We start from the raw sequence: 16,923 nt of genomic DNA, 5'->3' as shown, positions 1-16,923 counted from the left end.
GATTCTCTGCAGACTAATAGCCAATTGACCAATTACTAAACCTTATCGAGTGTCCCCCATCTGATGGTCATCCAACAGCATGGTCGTACTTTTCTTATGTTTATAAGTCTCTAGACCGTAGCAGCATCTCTTAGTAAATTAACATGTTGATCAATTCGTGCGGTTTTCGCGTGATTGTTGCGGCATCAATGACTAATTAAGTGACAATTCTTAAACGGAACCATGCGTATGTTAGGTGTTCGTGTTGCTAATTAACAAGTCTCTTCTGCTGCTGGCATGTTGATGTACAACGAATAGCTGGACAACTAGTTAACAATTCGACGTCCATAGATGCCACATGCCAGTATCAGCAATTACGCGCGTGTATAAAAGGAAAGAGTCTTGAAATGATTTTGGTCTATTTTAGTGAATAAAATCACCTCCTGATTCTATGATTTTTTGTATCCATCTGAAATTTGGACGGCAAAGGTTATTGGACAGGTAAAATTACTGAATAAATCATCATTGTGCCTTGTGACCTTGTGTTACTGAAAGATACAGGTCAAACTTGTCCATAGACATGAATTTTTCGTTGGTTAGTGCCAATCTGGAGAACAGGCCTACCTCAAATGTACCCGTATAGAGCTCTAGAAATACTAACGAATTTGTGCAACGTACGTTGAGCTGCTGACTTTTCGACGTTATCTCGGCTCGCCATACATGAAAACTGACTTCACAAGCAAGAGGACACACAAAATTTCCTGTCACTAACTTAAAACTGAAACTACTACCGCGACATCCTTTTCCTTGTAGTAGTTTCCTCCATCCTCTTCTTTTAGGACATGGTAATGAAAGTTGGTTAGTTTTTCCAAGAAAGAAAGGTGAGGAAACGGTTGCCTAAATCTGGAGAAACCGAATCTTCAGAAACAAGATGTGTCTCGGTTGATTGCAGCAGAAACAGACATTACCTACCGGCAAATGCGTGCTTGACATGAGCAACGACCTAACTAGGGAAAAAGCAAACCAGCCATCCATCCATCCAAAACCATCAGCCAGACAACTGCAGCTTCACCGATTGACACAATCATGTGCTGTTGAAAATTAGACAGAACCGTCAACGTCGTTGGTTTTTCAGGCACAACTCACAAGCAACCAAAGCCCAATTGCAACACCACCGCACGCGAGGAAAACCCCTCGTGCCTCCAGAGACCAACAAGAAGCCATTGGTGGGCGCCAAGCTGCGCCCTATAAGACAAGGTCTCCCTCTCCCTCTCTGTCCCAAGCTGGCAAGCTCGGTTACTCCAAAGCGCTACGACCATTTCTTGCAGCCACGACCAAAGCTAATGGAGGGGCTCATCCCGTTCATCTACAAGGCCATCAAGGAGAGGAAGACCCGGAGCTACTCAAGGTGCAGCTCCACCGGCTCGGCCCGCGGGTTCGGCGCCGGCGGCGTGGAAGACGGCGACGTGTGGGAGCAGAAGCAGTGGAAGGATGGTGGCGTGGGGAGGGACCAGATGACGCACCGGCGTCATCGGTCGCTGGAGGAGCTCGCCGGCGAGGTGGGAGGGGCGGCGCCGGAGTGGCGCGCGGACGGCCGGATGAGGAGGGGCAAAAGCTCCAGGATCTTCTCCTGCATCGGCGGCATGTGATTCGCTGCCTGGTGCGTCGGTACGTGCAAGTGCAAGCGTAGCGTACCGCGCGCGCAGGATTGTGTGTTTTGAATTGATTAGCTCTACTTTGCCCCTTTCAAGAAAAAATCTGTAATTATGAAGGTATAAGATGCAGGGTACTAGGGTAGAGTAGAAGAGTTCATGTTGTTGTGTGTACTCCAATCTCAAGTGTATATACATGGGTTTTATGAAGATGTAAATGATGGTGTGTGTTTTTCAATCTGTCCATCTGATGGTACTCTATGGATTATGGAGTTCCCCTTTTCTCTGCAAGAAACTGAAGATGGTAGTAGTACTACTAGAGTTTGCACAACTTCTCAACATAAATTACTCTGTTTTGATCTTCTCAGAACAAATGTTTAAAACCGGATATACCGACGTATCTTGCGAAAAGTGTATTTGGCACATGAGCACCAGTGCTCCTGATTTCTAAAAATCATATTTTTTGGATTTTAAAAAATATGAAATTAAATATCCACATACATACAAACATTCTGAAGGTACGGTAAAAAAATTGGAGAAAAATATCTTATATTTTAAGCTATACAAAAAAGACAAATTTCTGACAAATATATACCGCTATACGTAGCCACAAATTTGTTTTTTTTCTGTAGCTCAAACTACAATGTAATTTCTACCGAAACTTTGCATGAATATTCAGAACAAGTGTATGTATTTATGGAATAAATGTGATGATTTTTTGAAACACAGAAATATAGTTTTTAAATATTTTAAAAACTGAGAGCACTGGTGCTCATGTGCACCAAATTTGCTTCCCGTATCTTGCTCCAACACTTCACTCCAGCATGTGGGCTTCTCAAAGGAGGAGGGCAGCCTCGGCGTTCGTGCCCTAGGCGTGCAGAACGCATGCTTCCTCGTCAATCTCCTGCAACGGCTCCACGTCCAATCCAACACGTCATGGGAAACCTGGTGTTGGCCGCAGATCAGCTCCGGCTCGATCACTCCGAGCCCCGGTCGGCCACCTCTGGCGGCCGTTGGATCTCATTGCGCAAGCTCGTCCTGCTCTACCGCTCCCTCACACTCGTTTTCGTCGGGGACGGACACCGCACGTCTTTCTGGCATGACGCATGGCTCCTTGGCGGCCCGCTCTCGATGTCCGGCGCTGCGCTCTACTCGCACATGACCTGCCCCGAGGCTATTGTCGTGCACGCCCTTGGGCACTGGTGTCATGGGCATCCTAGTTCCTTGTATTACTTGTGTTGTTGCAAGGGAATTGGCTTCGCTCCACACCTCCCTAGCCACGGTGACGCTCAGCGACGAGGCTTCCCTCTCTGTCGCTTCGGCAGAGAGGTTGCCGCCCACGCTCTGTTCATCTGGGGGAGCCGAGCGCCATCCAGGCTGATGTTCTTCGGCTGGCTTCTCGTCCAGGCACGCGTCCACATGCTCAATGTTCTCCTAAAAAAAAACTACCGTCAACGCCGCCCGGGGCTAGGTATCCCATGTGCGGCGACCCCTGGAAACGGCAAGCCGCTCGATTGTGGGCCGCCGTTGGCAACGTTGTGCCTCCGGATGCCCATATGTGTGACCTTGACCTCCTTGCCGACCTCTGTTGCTCCTAGCACTGCGCCGCCCATTCCCCTCTATTACTTGCAACTCTGGAAATAAAGGAACACCATCATGTTTAGGGAGGCCACACCTTCCCTCCCCTCCTCCTCAAACTTTGTCATAATGATGCGACCTTGTGGCGAGGACGCTTCCCTGCTGAGCTTCGAACCTCGGTTGATGGATGGCAAATGTGCATGAGAAGCACCTACCTGTAATCCCTCTCTATCCCGATGCTACAAAACTATCTAGGGTCTGCCTCTTTTTTCAATATATTTAGGTGGGGAACCTCCTCCCCCTCCCCCCAGCGGTGAAAACTCGAACTAAAAGAATGGGGGTTTCTGTTATAGACTTCTAATCTACTGATAGTTTTGGTGGAATGTGTGTTAAATTGGGAAAAGGAAGAGGACTTCACATGGTGAACCCCCACAATTCTCTTACCTAGAGTCCTGAAAGTTGAGATCAGTTCTGAGTCACTCTTGTGCCAAAAAAAGATAATGCTGAGACAGTCCATGATTTCAGACCAATTTCCTTGTTAAATTGTACTTTGAAGCTTCTGACAAAGTTGATGGCTAATAGGCTTCAGAATGTTATCCAAAGTATCATTCATGAGAATCAATATGGGTTTATTAAATCTAGAACAATACATGATCGTCTAGCTTGGGCTTATGAGTATTTGCATCACTGTAGCGAATACAAAAAGGAAGTGGCGGCCCTGAAATTGGATTTTGAAAAATATTTTGATAAGGTAGATCACTCCTTTATTCTGGATATTCTGCAACCAAAGGGTTTTGGACCTCTGTGGTGCAAGTGGATTAAAAAATTATTGGCTTCTGCTACCTCCTCAGTGCTGCTCAATGAAATTCCTCGTTCCACCTTCCTTTGCAAGAAAGGGGTTGGGCATGAAGATCCACTCTCTCCATTGTTGTTTGTCCTAGCTGCTGTCGCAATCTCTTATTAATGAGGCAATGAACAATGGCTTCCTTTCTAGGCTGATTCCACTCCAATGCTCTCTATTGTTCCCTATATTGCAATATGCAGGCAGATGAGCAGCATCTGACTCACCTACAGAGGATTATGTAGGATTTTGGCAATGTCTCTGGCTTAAGAGTTAACTATGCAAAATCAAATCTCATCCCAATCAATATTGCTCCTAAGAAAGTAGCTATTTTTATTGCCGCATTGCAGTATCAACTGGGGAGTTTTCCTTTTTCTTACTTATGACTACCACTAAGTACCACTAAACCCAGGAAAGAATTCATTATATCATTGATTCAAACGGTTCAAAGGAGATTACCAGCATGTACCATGTACCTCAATTATGGAAGCAAGATGAGTACCAGCATGTACCATGTACCTCAATTATGGAAGCAAGATGAGAATGGTAAACTCTATTCTATCTTCTCTGCACATGTTCTTTCATTGCTCCTTGAAGGTTACCAGTGGGTAATTCATGAAGTGGATAAATATAGGAGAAACTATCTTTGGAGAGCCAAGAATTTACAGAAGAAAACCCTCCCTTGTCTGCATGGGACCTAGTTTGCAGGCCAAAAGATCAAGGTGGCTTGGGAGTACTCAATCTCTTTGTTCAGAATAATTGTTTGCTAATGAAACATTTGCATAAATTCTATAACAAATATGATATGCCTTAGGTTAAGATGGCTTGGGAAATGTACTACTCCTTTGCCCTCCCACCTGCAAGAACCAGAGAGGTATCATTTTGGTGGCGAGTTTGTTTAGCAGTGCTTCCTACATTTAAGCAGGTTGCTCAGTGTGACTTCTAGCAAGGAAACTCTATTCTTTTATGGTAAGATACTTGGTCCCATACCCCCCCCCCCCCCCCCCGCCGAAGGATACCTAGCCACATCTTCTTTTTCTTTCTGCAAGAATGAAGCAATATCAATTAAGAAAGCCCTACTCATAACGGATTTGGCAGATCTTTTCCACTTGCCACTTCTAGAGGAAGCACTGCCACAGTTCCATCTCTTCCAAGCCTTGCTTCTAGACTTGGAGCCATTTGAGAATGTGGATTGTTGGTCTATTATGGGAAAATCTGATAGTACCAAGGTTTCATCTGTCTACAAATCTCTTATGAATCATTCTCAGTTCTTAAATGGATGTGGAAAGGCTGTTGCCAACATCACAAGGTGTTTTTTTGCCTCCTAGTTCATAACAGACTGAATACAAGAGCAATGCTTCAGAGAAAGAACTTCTTCATGGATGATTATTCATGCATCATGTGTGGCGCAAATGAGTTGGAAACTAGGAATCATCTCTTCTTCCCATTCCCTTTTGCACACATATGTTGGCGGTATCTTTGTCCCTCCTGGACACCCCCGCATCAAACTGATATTCAGAGCATTACGGATAGTCTGAAAGTTTCTCTCAAGGAGTCTTTTTTCATGGAGCCAATCTATCCTGACTACCTGGTCTATATGGAATACAAGAAATGATTTCATCTTCAAAGGAATTCCCCCAGCCTATACAGATGCAAGAAAAAGTTTAAGGATGAGATAACTCTCCTTTTGCGTAAGACCACGAAGAAAGTCTTATGGTGGCCTCCAAAATTGCGTTGAGATTTCGATAAATTTATTTCCTCCTCCTTTTCTTTTTGGGCTTAGGGCATGTAGATAGCTCCATGTTGCTAATCGCTAGCTTAAAAAAAAGAAAGATCAGTTCTGAGTTTTCTTCTAAGAAGCATAATGAAGATGTTGGTCCTCATGGAATGCCATATGAATACTATCGTTGGTGCCTTCTACTATTTTTTATTTTGGTCTCGCAAAGCGGATGATTAGCCTGGCGTTCGTAGCTGCCGTCGAGAACAAGTTAAAATAACAAGTTGGCACCTGAGAATTCTCGGTGGTTTAAGACTCTGAAAAACATCCGCAAAGTATTGGATGTATCTATACACTAAAAAGTGTCTAGATGCATCTAAATTTTGACAAACCTTAGACGTCTTTTTTTTTGACAGAGGTAATACTTTTTACTTAACCCAACGGGAGTGTCTTTTTATTTTTGAGGTAACCCAACGGGAGTGTTGTTGTTTTACTTGAACGGAATTGCTAATTGTGATTGGGAGGGCTGTTGATTTACATCGGTGTGACTGAGAGGCCCAGCAGGCAACGCGCGCAAACACGGGGCACTGCTCGGGAGCACAAGGACGTGCAAATGGGCAAACAGGAGTACGCGAATCGCGGCGCGTCCGTGCATGGCCACGCCAGCAGCGTCGCACGGAGAGCAGACCAGCGCCCCCGTAGTGGAGAGACGCACGCAACAAGGACACGGGCGAGCGCGAGTGCTCTGTGCCGCTGCCGCGCGAGCTTTGCCGGGACGGCAGGCGGCAGCCGCTCGCCGCGCCCAAGAGCCACGAGAGCGGGACGACGCATGCATGCATGCACAGCCAGACCGGCCCCCCACCACACGCTCCACGGGCAAAGCCCACCGGACGGTGGTCGGTCCGCCCCGCCCGTCCTTCCGACGAGCATGCAAAGGTACCGCCCAGCATCCCACGGACCACGGACTGGTACCGGTACGACGAGCGCTCCGACCCGATCGAGGCGGCGATGGCATAGACGAGTCACACGCTCACTTCTCTCTGTTTTCAGCAGGGCCGGGGCACGCTGAGATCTCATCAGCATCAACGTAGTGGTACGAGTACGACCGTGTTAGAGCATCTCCACCGGCAGCCTCCAAATACCGTTTGAGATGCCGGCACTGTATTCTTTATTTGGGGGAGCTGTGCCCACACCAGCGTTCCCAAAACGATGACCCCGATAGATATTTTGAATTAAAATCATAAATATATGCATAGAAAATTAAATAAGAAATATTTTATTCCACAAATTAATAGATAATTGGGAACGTGGTTTACATGAAGATATAGTTTGGAACATGGTTTTCCACAAATTAATACATAGTTTGAACCATGGACACAAATATAAAATATTGCAAAAAAATTAAACCTAACTAAGCCGATCATCGCAGGTTTCGTGTGTTCGCTGCCAAGAAAGAACACTCGAGGGCACACCCAGTCACCCAAACTGGAAAATCTAGCTGGTGAGGGTGCCCCTGTTGGTTCTATCGAGGAAGAACATCCAAAAACATGCGTGCCGATATTCGCTACGAAGAAACAACACTCAGTCGTTGTCCTCCTCGGCGTTGCTGCCGTGGTAGTGACGGCGACTACGCGTCTCGTCGAACACCTTGACGCTCATGTCTCTGTCTCCAAAGTAGGAGAACACGAGCACGAAGCCGGCTTGGAGGCGGTGGTGGCGCGCGAACTTCTCCCAGCCGATGTGGAGGTACATCTTGCCGCGCGCATCGTAGATCACGTCCACGATCCACCGGTAGTAGCCGCACTCAGCCTCCCGCAGATGCAGCATGCCCGGACGGTCCTCGTTGGCGACGAAGTCGGCGAAGGTATCGGGCAGCCTCTGGATGCCGCGTGAGTCGCCCTTGAGGATGAGGACGAACTCGAACAACATGTGCCCCTCCTCGTCCATGTCCGATGATGAAGACGATGGCGTCGCAGGCGACTGCGTGCGTGCACCTCTGCCGCGGCCACGTCCACGACCATGGCCGCGACCTCGGCCTCGACCAGACATGGCGTCGTCTTCTCAGATGGTGGCGGCTAGGGTTGGGGAGAGAGGCGCTAGGGTTTGTGTGTGAGAGGAACGATGAGAGGCGGCCCTTTTTATAGGCCGGAGGGAGGAAGGGAGCGGGGGAGCGGTGGCGCTTATTAACGGCGGCACGAAGAGCAAGGCACGCGCGACAGGACGGTTCGTTGCGCGTCTGCAGAAACTGCACCGCCGCTACGTCCCAATAACTCCCGTCGCGAGGTACGCGACGGTTAGGTTAAAATTGAATGAGCCGCTGACGCGTCGGCCCCCGCCACTCCCCGCTAGCGTCGACTTTTGGGATGTGTGGCTGACAGATGGCTCCCACGCCCAAAATTGTCAGCCTCGCGAGGCACCAGCGCGCCCGATTCACGCCCTTGGCGAAGGGGCCGGCACGGGCTTGCCGGCGATTCTATTGGACTCGAAAATTAGTCGGCGCCGTTTGGGGCGCGCCGGTGCGAGCCTCCTGACCCCAAGAAGCTATCGGGCCGATATCGGTGGCGTCGGTGGAGATGCTCTTACTACTCCTCCTAGCTTTGCCCGTGTTTGCGCATGCATGAATGCAGGTGGAGGATACAAAAGTCCATTTTAAATCTTAAACTGGTAGATGTTGGAAACAAAATCCATTTAAAACCTTAAACTGGTAGAGGTTTGGTGAATGAATCATGTATCTCTGTCCTTTGTATTCTGAACCTGGAACAATTTCCCACCAAAGAAAAAAATATGGATAACCTGCTACTCTCATTAACTAAGACGACCCACATGTCATATCTGTTCTCTACCTTCGGATGTGCGTCCTCGACAAAATGCTCCCACCGGGGCACTCCAAACACCGTCGGCGTGAACTGCAGCCCGATAGTTGGACCGGCACCCCCATGCCGGCCCCGTAGCATGGAGGTCAAACGGGGGGTGCCAGCAAACGCACGACACATGGAAAATCCTGGTAGGACTGTCGTGGCAGCGAGACCACGCCATTCTAGCTGCCCACTCTCTCCCCAAACCTAGCAGTTGTGGTACACCTCGAAAATCACATCCTCCAAATCACAGTCGCTTCCATCCACATCACCGCCTCGAATCGACCCGATGGAAGCTAGGTGGCTACAAGGCCCCAACGCTTCACGTATATGGTTGTTCGAGCCGCTACATCACTCGTGCGTCCCGTTGTAGCAACCCTCGCCGTCGCTGGACCGAAGCCACCGACGTCGCTAGAAGAATGACAAGCTAGAACGACGGCGAGACCTCAAGCGACTCTTGGCACGGTGATGTGAGTCATCCCTTCCCTCCACCCCCTCCTATATCGATGATGCGATTTAGGTTTAGGGTTTCGGCGTGGTTGCCGATTTAGGGGAAAATGTGTTCATACCTAAACTTGTGTAGCACCCCGACATGGACTATGCGCCAAAGACCATCGCCGACCGGGCGTAGACAGGGCTTGCTGATCCCGAATTGGCCCAACGTTGTCACATGCACGACCTTTTTGCCCAGGAAGGCCGTTGCCTTCGAAGGGACTAATAGGACGCCGGTTATATATGTGTATTCAAAGAAAACATTAAGTAGTTGTGTGCTACATTGTTTCAATTTAGTACGGAGAAAAAATAGCTTAAATTAGTTCGTGATTCATATTTGTAGGATGGTATCAATTGTGGGTTTGTTGGTTGGGTTGATCCGTAGTGGCTTTTGCCATGCCAACATGTATTGACCTATTTCTGGGTCATGTACGAGAATGTGGTTGAAGGAAAAGGCAAGGTGGAAGAAAAACATTATATTGTTTAAATAGAGAAGTGAATCAATGGATAGATGCCAGTATGCCACCGCATACTCTACTAGAAAAAGGGCTATGGATTTATAACTTAGCCGTGGCGTGCATTTTTTTGAGCACCGCGACTATTACCCATGGCACGTCAAAAACAGATAGGCCATAACTGTGATCTTGCCCGTCCGTGGTGCACCCAATAAATCCGTGCACCACAGGTATGTGAATCCATAGGCGGCCGGTACGTGCTCCATAGTCGTAGCTTGGTGGGCTACGGTGTCAAAATTTGGACGACAAACACCCGTGGAGCGCCTCATTTGTCGCCTTTTCTGTTTTAGAAAAAATAAAAGAAAATAATAGAAATTTCAAAAAATAAAATCCTTGGCTTATGCTATCTAGTTGTAAGGAAAATTAAGAAACATGAATTTCGATTTTTTTTTTGCAAAATATCACTGTTGTTCGGTAAAACGGGATTTCTGGTTGCATACGACCTCGAATAAAAAAGTTTTTTATATGAAAATATATCTACGCAAAATTTTACATCCGATTTCGACCACCTACGACCATTTTTTTTTTGTATTAGTCAAATTCAAAATAGAAACATGAGTTTTTTCAGCTTTTAGAAAAAAGTCCGAAAGAGGAAAAAACTGCTAACTTTCCCTCCTTTGAAATTTGAACAACCATCTACCTTTATCCTCCTCCCTCCTCCCCTCCAGCACACATTCTCTCCTCCTACTCTCCTTTCCTACTTCCTAATCCATCATCTCCTCCTTCCTCTTCTCCTTTCAATCCATGCTCTCCTCCTTCCTCCAGAGACGACAGTGCCTTGCCTCTGCCCCTGCCATGGACGATGACGCCCGAATCCGCCCTTGCCATGGACGATGGCGCCCTGCTCCTCCCCTACCATGGACGAAGACGCCCTACTCCTCCCCTGCCATGGACGATGGCGCCCTGCTCCGCCCCTGCCATGGACGAAGATGCCCTGCTCCACCCCTTCCATGTACGATGGCGCCCTGCTCCGCCCTGCCATGGACGACGGTGCCCTGCTCCGCCCCTGCCATGGACGATGGTGCCCTACTCTGCTCGTCTTCAAACAACCATGCCATGCTCCGCGCTTGGTGAGGACCCGATGGCAAAAACGTCCGGTGGCACAGGGGGGCCAATCGCAAAACTTCCATCAAATCTAGATCTAGATCAAGGGTTTAAAAACATATTTAAAACAATGAAAAATACCCCGTGGTGCACTTTGCATAGTTACCGTGGCGCACCAACCCGTGCGTCATGTGTAGTTCATATACCTGTGGCGCACCAGCCCACGCGGCACAGTGAGGGGATATTAGTGGCCTGATATGCGTGACGCACGGCCCTGTGCCACGAGTGGACCATTTTGGTGCGCCACGGGTAGGTCTTTTCCTACTAGTGATACAATGGAGCAAAACTATGCAAACTTGAAGAAGGGTGCGAGCAATTCTTAAAATGAGTTATGCAAAATGAAGAAGAAGAGAAATTTCCTATTAGAAGAGAAGGAGATATGGGAGGATGAAAACAAAAACTAAAAGATGAGAAGAAGTTGGAATATACCTTGTTTGATGTTCTAGAAGCTGGGAATGGAAACAAGGATAAGTTGAAACAGATTCATCAAATTTGTGATGTGTGAGATTTATGTATCAAGTGTGTGTGCTTAATAAACAATTAGTTTTAAAATATTTCTATGCGAGACTATGTGCTATGAAAACTATTATGCGAAACTATTAGTTGTCGTTGCAAACACATTTGTGAATAATTCTAATAATTGAAATGTCATGCCAACTTGTCTTGCAAATAGATTTAAAATATGATGTCCTCGTGTGAGCCATTACATTATAAAAGTTGTTTCCAACACAAGAAGCCATCACATTTTATGCATAATTATAACAAATAAATTGCCAGACCAACCCGTGCTGCAAGCATATTTAAAATACGGTCTTCGTGTCATGTGTTGGACAGTGACGAGACATTACTTTATGTGACAACTTGTCACATTGTGAGAAATTGTCACGTAAAGTAATGTCACATCTCTCGATGACACAATATGGGGAGACGTGCATTTTAAAATATGTTCCAACACAAGAGAACATCGCATTTTATTTCTCTACTTTGAATTAAAATTATTATGTTTGGGGGGCTCAATTTGGTGGGGCCGGTGCAGGTGCAATTGCCAGGCGGCGTTGGAGGGGGTATGTAGGTACTGATGAGGATTCTCTAAGGGGAGCAAGGAGACCCGTGGCCCGGATGGCGAGCTTACGCTCATCTGCAGCACGGGCGGTACTGGGACAGTGTAATGGGCAGACCACCTTGGCAGGGAAGCGGCAAATGCGGCATAGGTCGGTTCCTCGCAGTATCCCGCACCGGCCATCGTCTCCATCTCCTGTGGAGCAGCGGCAACCGTCACCAAACGTGAGCTAGAATCAGGATAGGGAGTGAGGCGAGGGAGGAGGAAGTTTGGGGAAGAAGGGTCTTACAAGTAGGATCCAGATGTAGTGACAGGGGTGTGCAATGCCGCTTAGGCTCTTCACAACCCTTATTGTGGTATTGGAGTTAAAGAACAAATATCTACTGAGTAAATGTCTGTTTAAACTTCTTTCAGAGGAGAGTATGTGGCAGCAGCTCTTATGTAACAAGTACCTTAAAAATAAAATACTAGCACATGTCGAGGTCAAACCGACTGATTCACCTTTCTGTAAGGGTCTCATGCATGTTAAAGATGACTTCTTCAAGAGGGGTTATTTTAGAGTGGGGGATGGAACATCTGTTAGGTTCTGGGAGGATGTGTGGTTGGGAGATACTCCTTTATCTCATCAATATCCAGCACTTTATAATATTGTTCAACATAAGAATGTGTTAATTTCAACTGTGCTTGCTAGTGAATCTATCAATATTTCTTTTAGAAGAGGTTTGGATGATAATAAGTGGGTGCAATGGTTACATCTATACTAACGATTAATTAAAATTAACTTAACAGCTGAATCAGATAAGTTTATTTGGAAGCTTACTGATCCGGGTATTTTTTTAGTCAAGTCTATGTACCTTGATTGGATGAATGGATATACTATTTATCTTAGTAAGTACCTATGGAAGTTAAAGATCCCTTTGAAAATTAAAAATTTTATGTGGTTTCTTAGCAATAAGGTGCTTTTAACGAAGGATGATTTAGCTAAACGGAAGTAGAAGGGATGTCAAAAGTGTTATTTTTGTTATTCCACGGAAAACCGCTAATCATTTGTTTATTCATTTCCCTTTTACGAAGATAATATGGCGTATGATGTACCTCACTTATAATATTCCGCCACCAGCTAATATTACTAATATGTTTGCTAGATGGTTGAATGGTGTGAGAAAAGATGACAAACAAAAGATTAGAATTGGTGTTTTGGCCATTTGTTGGGCCATTTGGAGGACTAGACAAATAAAGTGGGACTAATTTTTTGCAAGTTATCCGACGAGCTGCTCATTCAATCCAGCAATGAGTTTTCCTTCTCCCGGTGGAGCAGCGGGAGGATATGGTTATTGGATGCAACCGGATGCTAGTGGTTGCTCAGGACTTCTTTTTCCAGGCTAGGTGGCGGCATCTTAATAGAATAGCACATGCATAGCTTTTCTGTTAGCCGTATTTTCAGTTGGTTGATTCATGTACCGACCTTAGCGTTTCCATGATTGTAATAAGTGATGATGGATCTGTTGTGATTTGATACTTTGTTTTTAATAAAGCAAGCCGTCTGCATCTATTGATGCAGGGACTGGGATATGCTCCTTTATCGAAAAAAAAAACATATCTGTGGATCGATTTGGACAAGGATTGCATATAGTAGTATTAGGGTATAACCGACGGAGATTTTAAATCAAGAGTTTATTTCGAGCAACCTCTACAAATTCAGTGTTTGGAATAGACCTTTTCGGCGGGAGGGAGAGTGCTACTAGTCATCAGCTACTCGTCGTCCATAGCTAAGCTAGGTCGACAGTCGACAGCTCCTGCGGCTGCACGGCGGGTGGTCAAGGCGCCACTGCCCTGACAGGCGTCCCTGTCGAGGATCTCGCGTATCCCGAGGCCTATCTCGCCGCTAATCAATACCACTGCCCGCTGTTCCGCTCGTCGCCGTCCTGAGAAAATGCTGCGCGCGGTACGTGATGAAGCCATTGATGCCCGTCCACCACCCACCAGCTGTGGTTTGCGGAGAGCGATTACTCCAGCTAGCTATACATAACAGGACACTAGTACAAACGCTGGTGAATGCCGCTAGCTGCTGCTTAACGGTACGAACCGTGAGACACTCGAGGCCGTGCGGCGCATCCAAAAGTTGTCACCGTCGAGCCAAAACTGGTGGTGACCTTTTGCACGACATGCAGGAGTCGAGCCCCTGACCCCTGAGCTTAAATGTTGCCTTCAGGGAGTGAAGTGAAGTGAAGTGAGCTCTTTTTCGTTTCTTCCTCCGGGCGAAGCTCCTTCCTTCCTTCCCCTTGCTCTCACTAGCTCGTCGCTACTCACGGCCCTGCCCTGAAGAGTGAAGAACACAATCTTGCACTCCGGCAATGTCGGGCTTTGTGCCCCCGCAGGCATTTCCGCCGCCGCAGAGAATGGTGCCAGCGGCGTATAGCGGGGCCGAGGGGGCTGCAGCGGCGAAGGGCGGCTCGTACGGCCCGGTGATCGCCATGCTTGCCGTCCTCGCCGTGCTCGCGGCGGTGGCCATCGCCGTTGGGCGGCTCTGCTTCGGGCGGCGCGCGCTCGGCCAGGCCGGCGGCCAAGACCTGGAGGCCTGGGTGGAGCGGACGTGCGCGCCGTGCGTCGGCGCCCGCGAGCGCTCCTCCAGCCCAACCGCCGGTAGGGACCTGGCGAAGGAGGAGGAAGTCGGTGGCACGGCGGCGGAGCAGCTGCCCGAAGGAATGGAGCGAGGGGAGGGCAGTGGTGGTGGGTCATGAGACCAGCGGGTCTAGCTTGCTGCGCCACTGTAAATTTCTTCCTCGTAACCTCATTGTTCTCTTTGATGATTTCTTGTTGCAATTTTTTGGAATGTGGTAGTAGGAAAATCTTTAGCAACTAGCTAGGTCCCGAGTTGGAGCCCTTTTGAATTCCGTGGGGCTCGCGACAAGGTCTGTGTGTGATGACTGATGAGCTGATTATCCAGTTGCAAAATGGCATTGCAAAACGGAACTGATTTGATGTTTGATTGATATTCCACTTGCCATGACATACCATACTATGCATGATCGTTACCACAGACACACTCTCACTGACTAATTAAACACACATCTAATCTCGTTCTTCTTTTTTACTCTCGATCGACAACTCGCCAGTCACCTGCAACTGCAAGGCAGGCAGGGACTGGGAGGCTGGAGGCTGTATCGGCATCGCGTCGCTACCTGTATGGCCTGTGCGTGCTGAGTGCTGACACCGCGTGAAGGCCAAGATTAATTGGCGCTAGCTAGTGTATTTGTTTGCAGCAGCTACCACATGAGGGCGGTCAGAGTTGACTGTCCTGATCGGTGGCGAGGAACAGAAATTGGCCTGCCAAATTACCCCACACACATTTCCATGCATGCGCTCCCTGTGGACTCGCGTACGGCAGTTAAAAAGCGTCAGAGACTGCTGGGACCGGACCACTATACATGAATGAAGTTTCAAAGAAGCGCTTCAGATTGCAAAAACGCCGTACACTGTAGTACAGCACAATGTATAGATGAGCGTATAGTACTAACTGGTACTTTAATTCGATAATACTTTCTCGACTGTCCTCGCGTCCTGATCATTGAACACTATGTAGTATGTGGAGTACACCTTAGTGTTGGAAATATAAGCTATTTTTCACATAAATAAACCAAAAATAACAGCAGATAAAACATGGCTAGAACTAAAGGAAGCAAACTAGACATACCATCTAGAATAAGAGAAAGCCAATTCTACACAAGATACTAGGACTAGAAAAAAGCATCATGATCTCAACTAGGAGAATGAGAACACATACGAGACATCGAAAGAAGACTGGTTCGCGTTGCCGATGTTATCGCCCACGTTATCGTAGAGGCTACTGATTTCATGCAAGAAGTTCTCGTTCGGGAAGAACTCCTCCGAGTCCGTGATGACGATGAAGCCCGTGGTCACGCAGAGCGCTCCCCAAAAACCTTATCACCGCTCTCCTGTATAGGATAAGAAGAGGCGGGGTTTCGAAGGCCTACTGTACCAACTCGTAGTGCGGGCCGCAAGATGGCATGGGAAAGATCTTAAGTGGCTCAAAGCTTTGGAATCAGAAGGTTGTGGCGTATGCATTTTCGGGTGTGTATTTCTGAAGAGGAGCGACCTCTCTCTTTATAGGCACATAGGAGGAGGCGAACGCGATGCGTTGAAAGAGGAAACGAAGTGACAGAAGATGAACTGAACATGCATCAATATATATTGTTCTAGCAAAAATGAGAGAAGTCGCGGCTCGAGGTATTTCCGCAAACTGCGGCCCGTGCACGTGGCAATGAGACGAGCGGCGGTGGCGGCGGAGGAGGAGGAGGAGGAGGAGGACAACTGTAAGAGCTCTCTTCTCAGGCTCATATCACAAGTGAAGCAACACCCTTATAAGAAGGTTCAATTCTTTTTAAACTAGTAAGATGAGATTAAACTTTTGCCCCACTGCATGCCTTGCATAACTGGGCTATTGGGCCTATGAAATTCTAGTAATTATGAAACAGATTAAATAGGCTGGGCAAAAATATTGAGCATAATTACAACACTTAGCTCATGGGCGGATTTTTTGAAAGGAGAACAAACTTTCTGCCTCGATTCATTAATTAAGGAGAAGAGTTTGACAAGAAACCAAAAAACATGGTAAAGACTAGGGCTTACTCTCCCAACATTACAAAACTCAACTGGTCTCGTTCTTAATGACCTCGAGCCTAGGTAAAAAAAAAACTCGACTAGGTGTTGCGGAGGACTCTTGCATTTATCACTGTTCAAACCGTCCAACTAATTAGCCCTTGTGATTCAGAGTGTCCTTGAATGACATCTTTGTCCACCACAATTTTTTGGCAGAAATGACCACCTCCATGAGTGAATTGTTAAAAAGGACCACCTCCGAATGAAATTGACAAAAAGATCACTTACGTCGTGGCGGCAAGGTCCCACGTGGCACCTGCCGCCACAGCTTATGGCGGCACATACTGTTCACGCACCGAAAAGCGACACGTGGCACCTGCCGCCACCACCCGTGGCGGCTGTTCACAGGCTATGAGTGAATAGTACGTGCCGCCACCACCCGTGGCGGCAGGCACTGTTCACGGGCTATGAGTGAACAATACGTGCCGCCACAGCCTGTGGCGGCAGGTG

At 47.5% G+C, this 16,923-nt stretch overlaps 2 protein-coding genes across 2 annotated transcripts; both read left to right on the top strand.

Annotated features, from left to right (window-relative positions):
* Positions 1–1,247: 1,247 nt before the first annotated feature.
* On the top strand, positions 1,248–1,869 carry LOC127345123 (uncharacterized). The gene has a single exon (XM_051371557.2). The coding sequence runs from the start codon at positions 1,323–1,325 to the stop codon at positions 1,626–1,628; it is 306 nt and encodes a 101-aa protein (XP_051227517.1). The 5' UTR covers positions 1,248–1,322; the 3' UTR covers positions 1,629–1,869.
* An 11,995-nt stretch (positions 1,870–13,864) lies between these two features.
* On the top strand, positions 13,865–14,786 carry LOC127338797 (uncharacterized). The gene has a single exon (XM_051364773.2). It carries the CDS (start codon positions 14,148–14,150, stop codon positions 14,532–14,534), a length of 387 nt encoding a protein of 128 aa, XP_051220733.1. The 5' UTR covers positions 13,865–14,147; the 3' UTR covers positions 14,535–14,786.
* Positions 14,787–16,923: the final 2,137 nt, after the last annotated feature.

Source organism: Lolium perenne, chromosome 3 (genome assembly GCF_019359855.2).
Source record: "Lolium perenne isolate Kyuss_39 chromosome 3, Kyuss_2.0, whole genome shotgun sequence".
Lineage (NCBI taxonomy): Eukaryota > Viridiplantae > Streptophyta > Magnoliopsida > Poales > Poaceae > Lolium > Lolium perenne.
The sequence above is the reverse complement of the archived record's forward strand: the minus strand, read 5'-3'. Positions and strand labels throughout refer to the sequence as shown.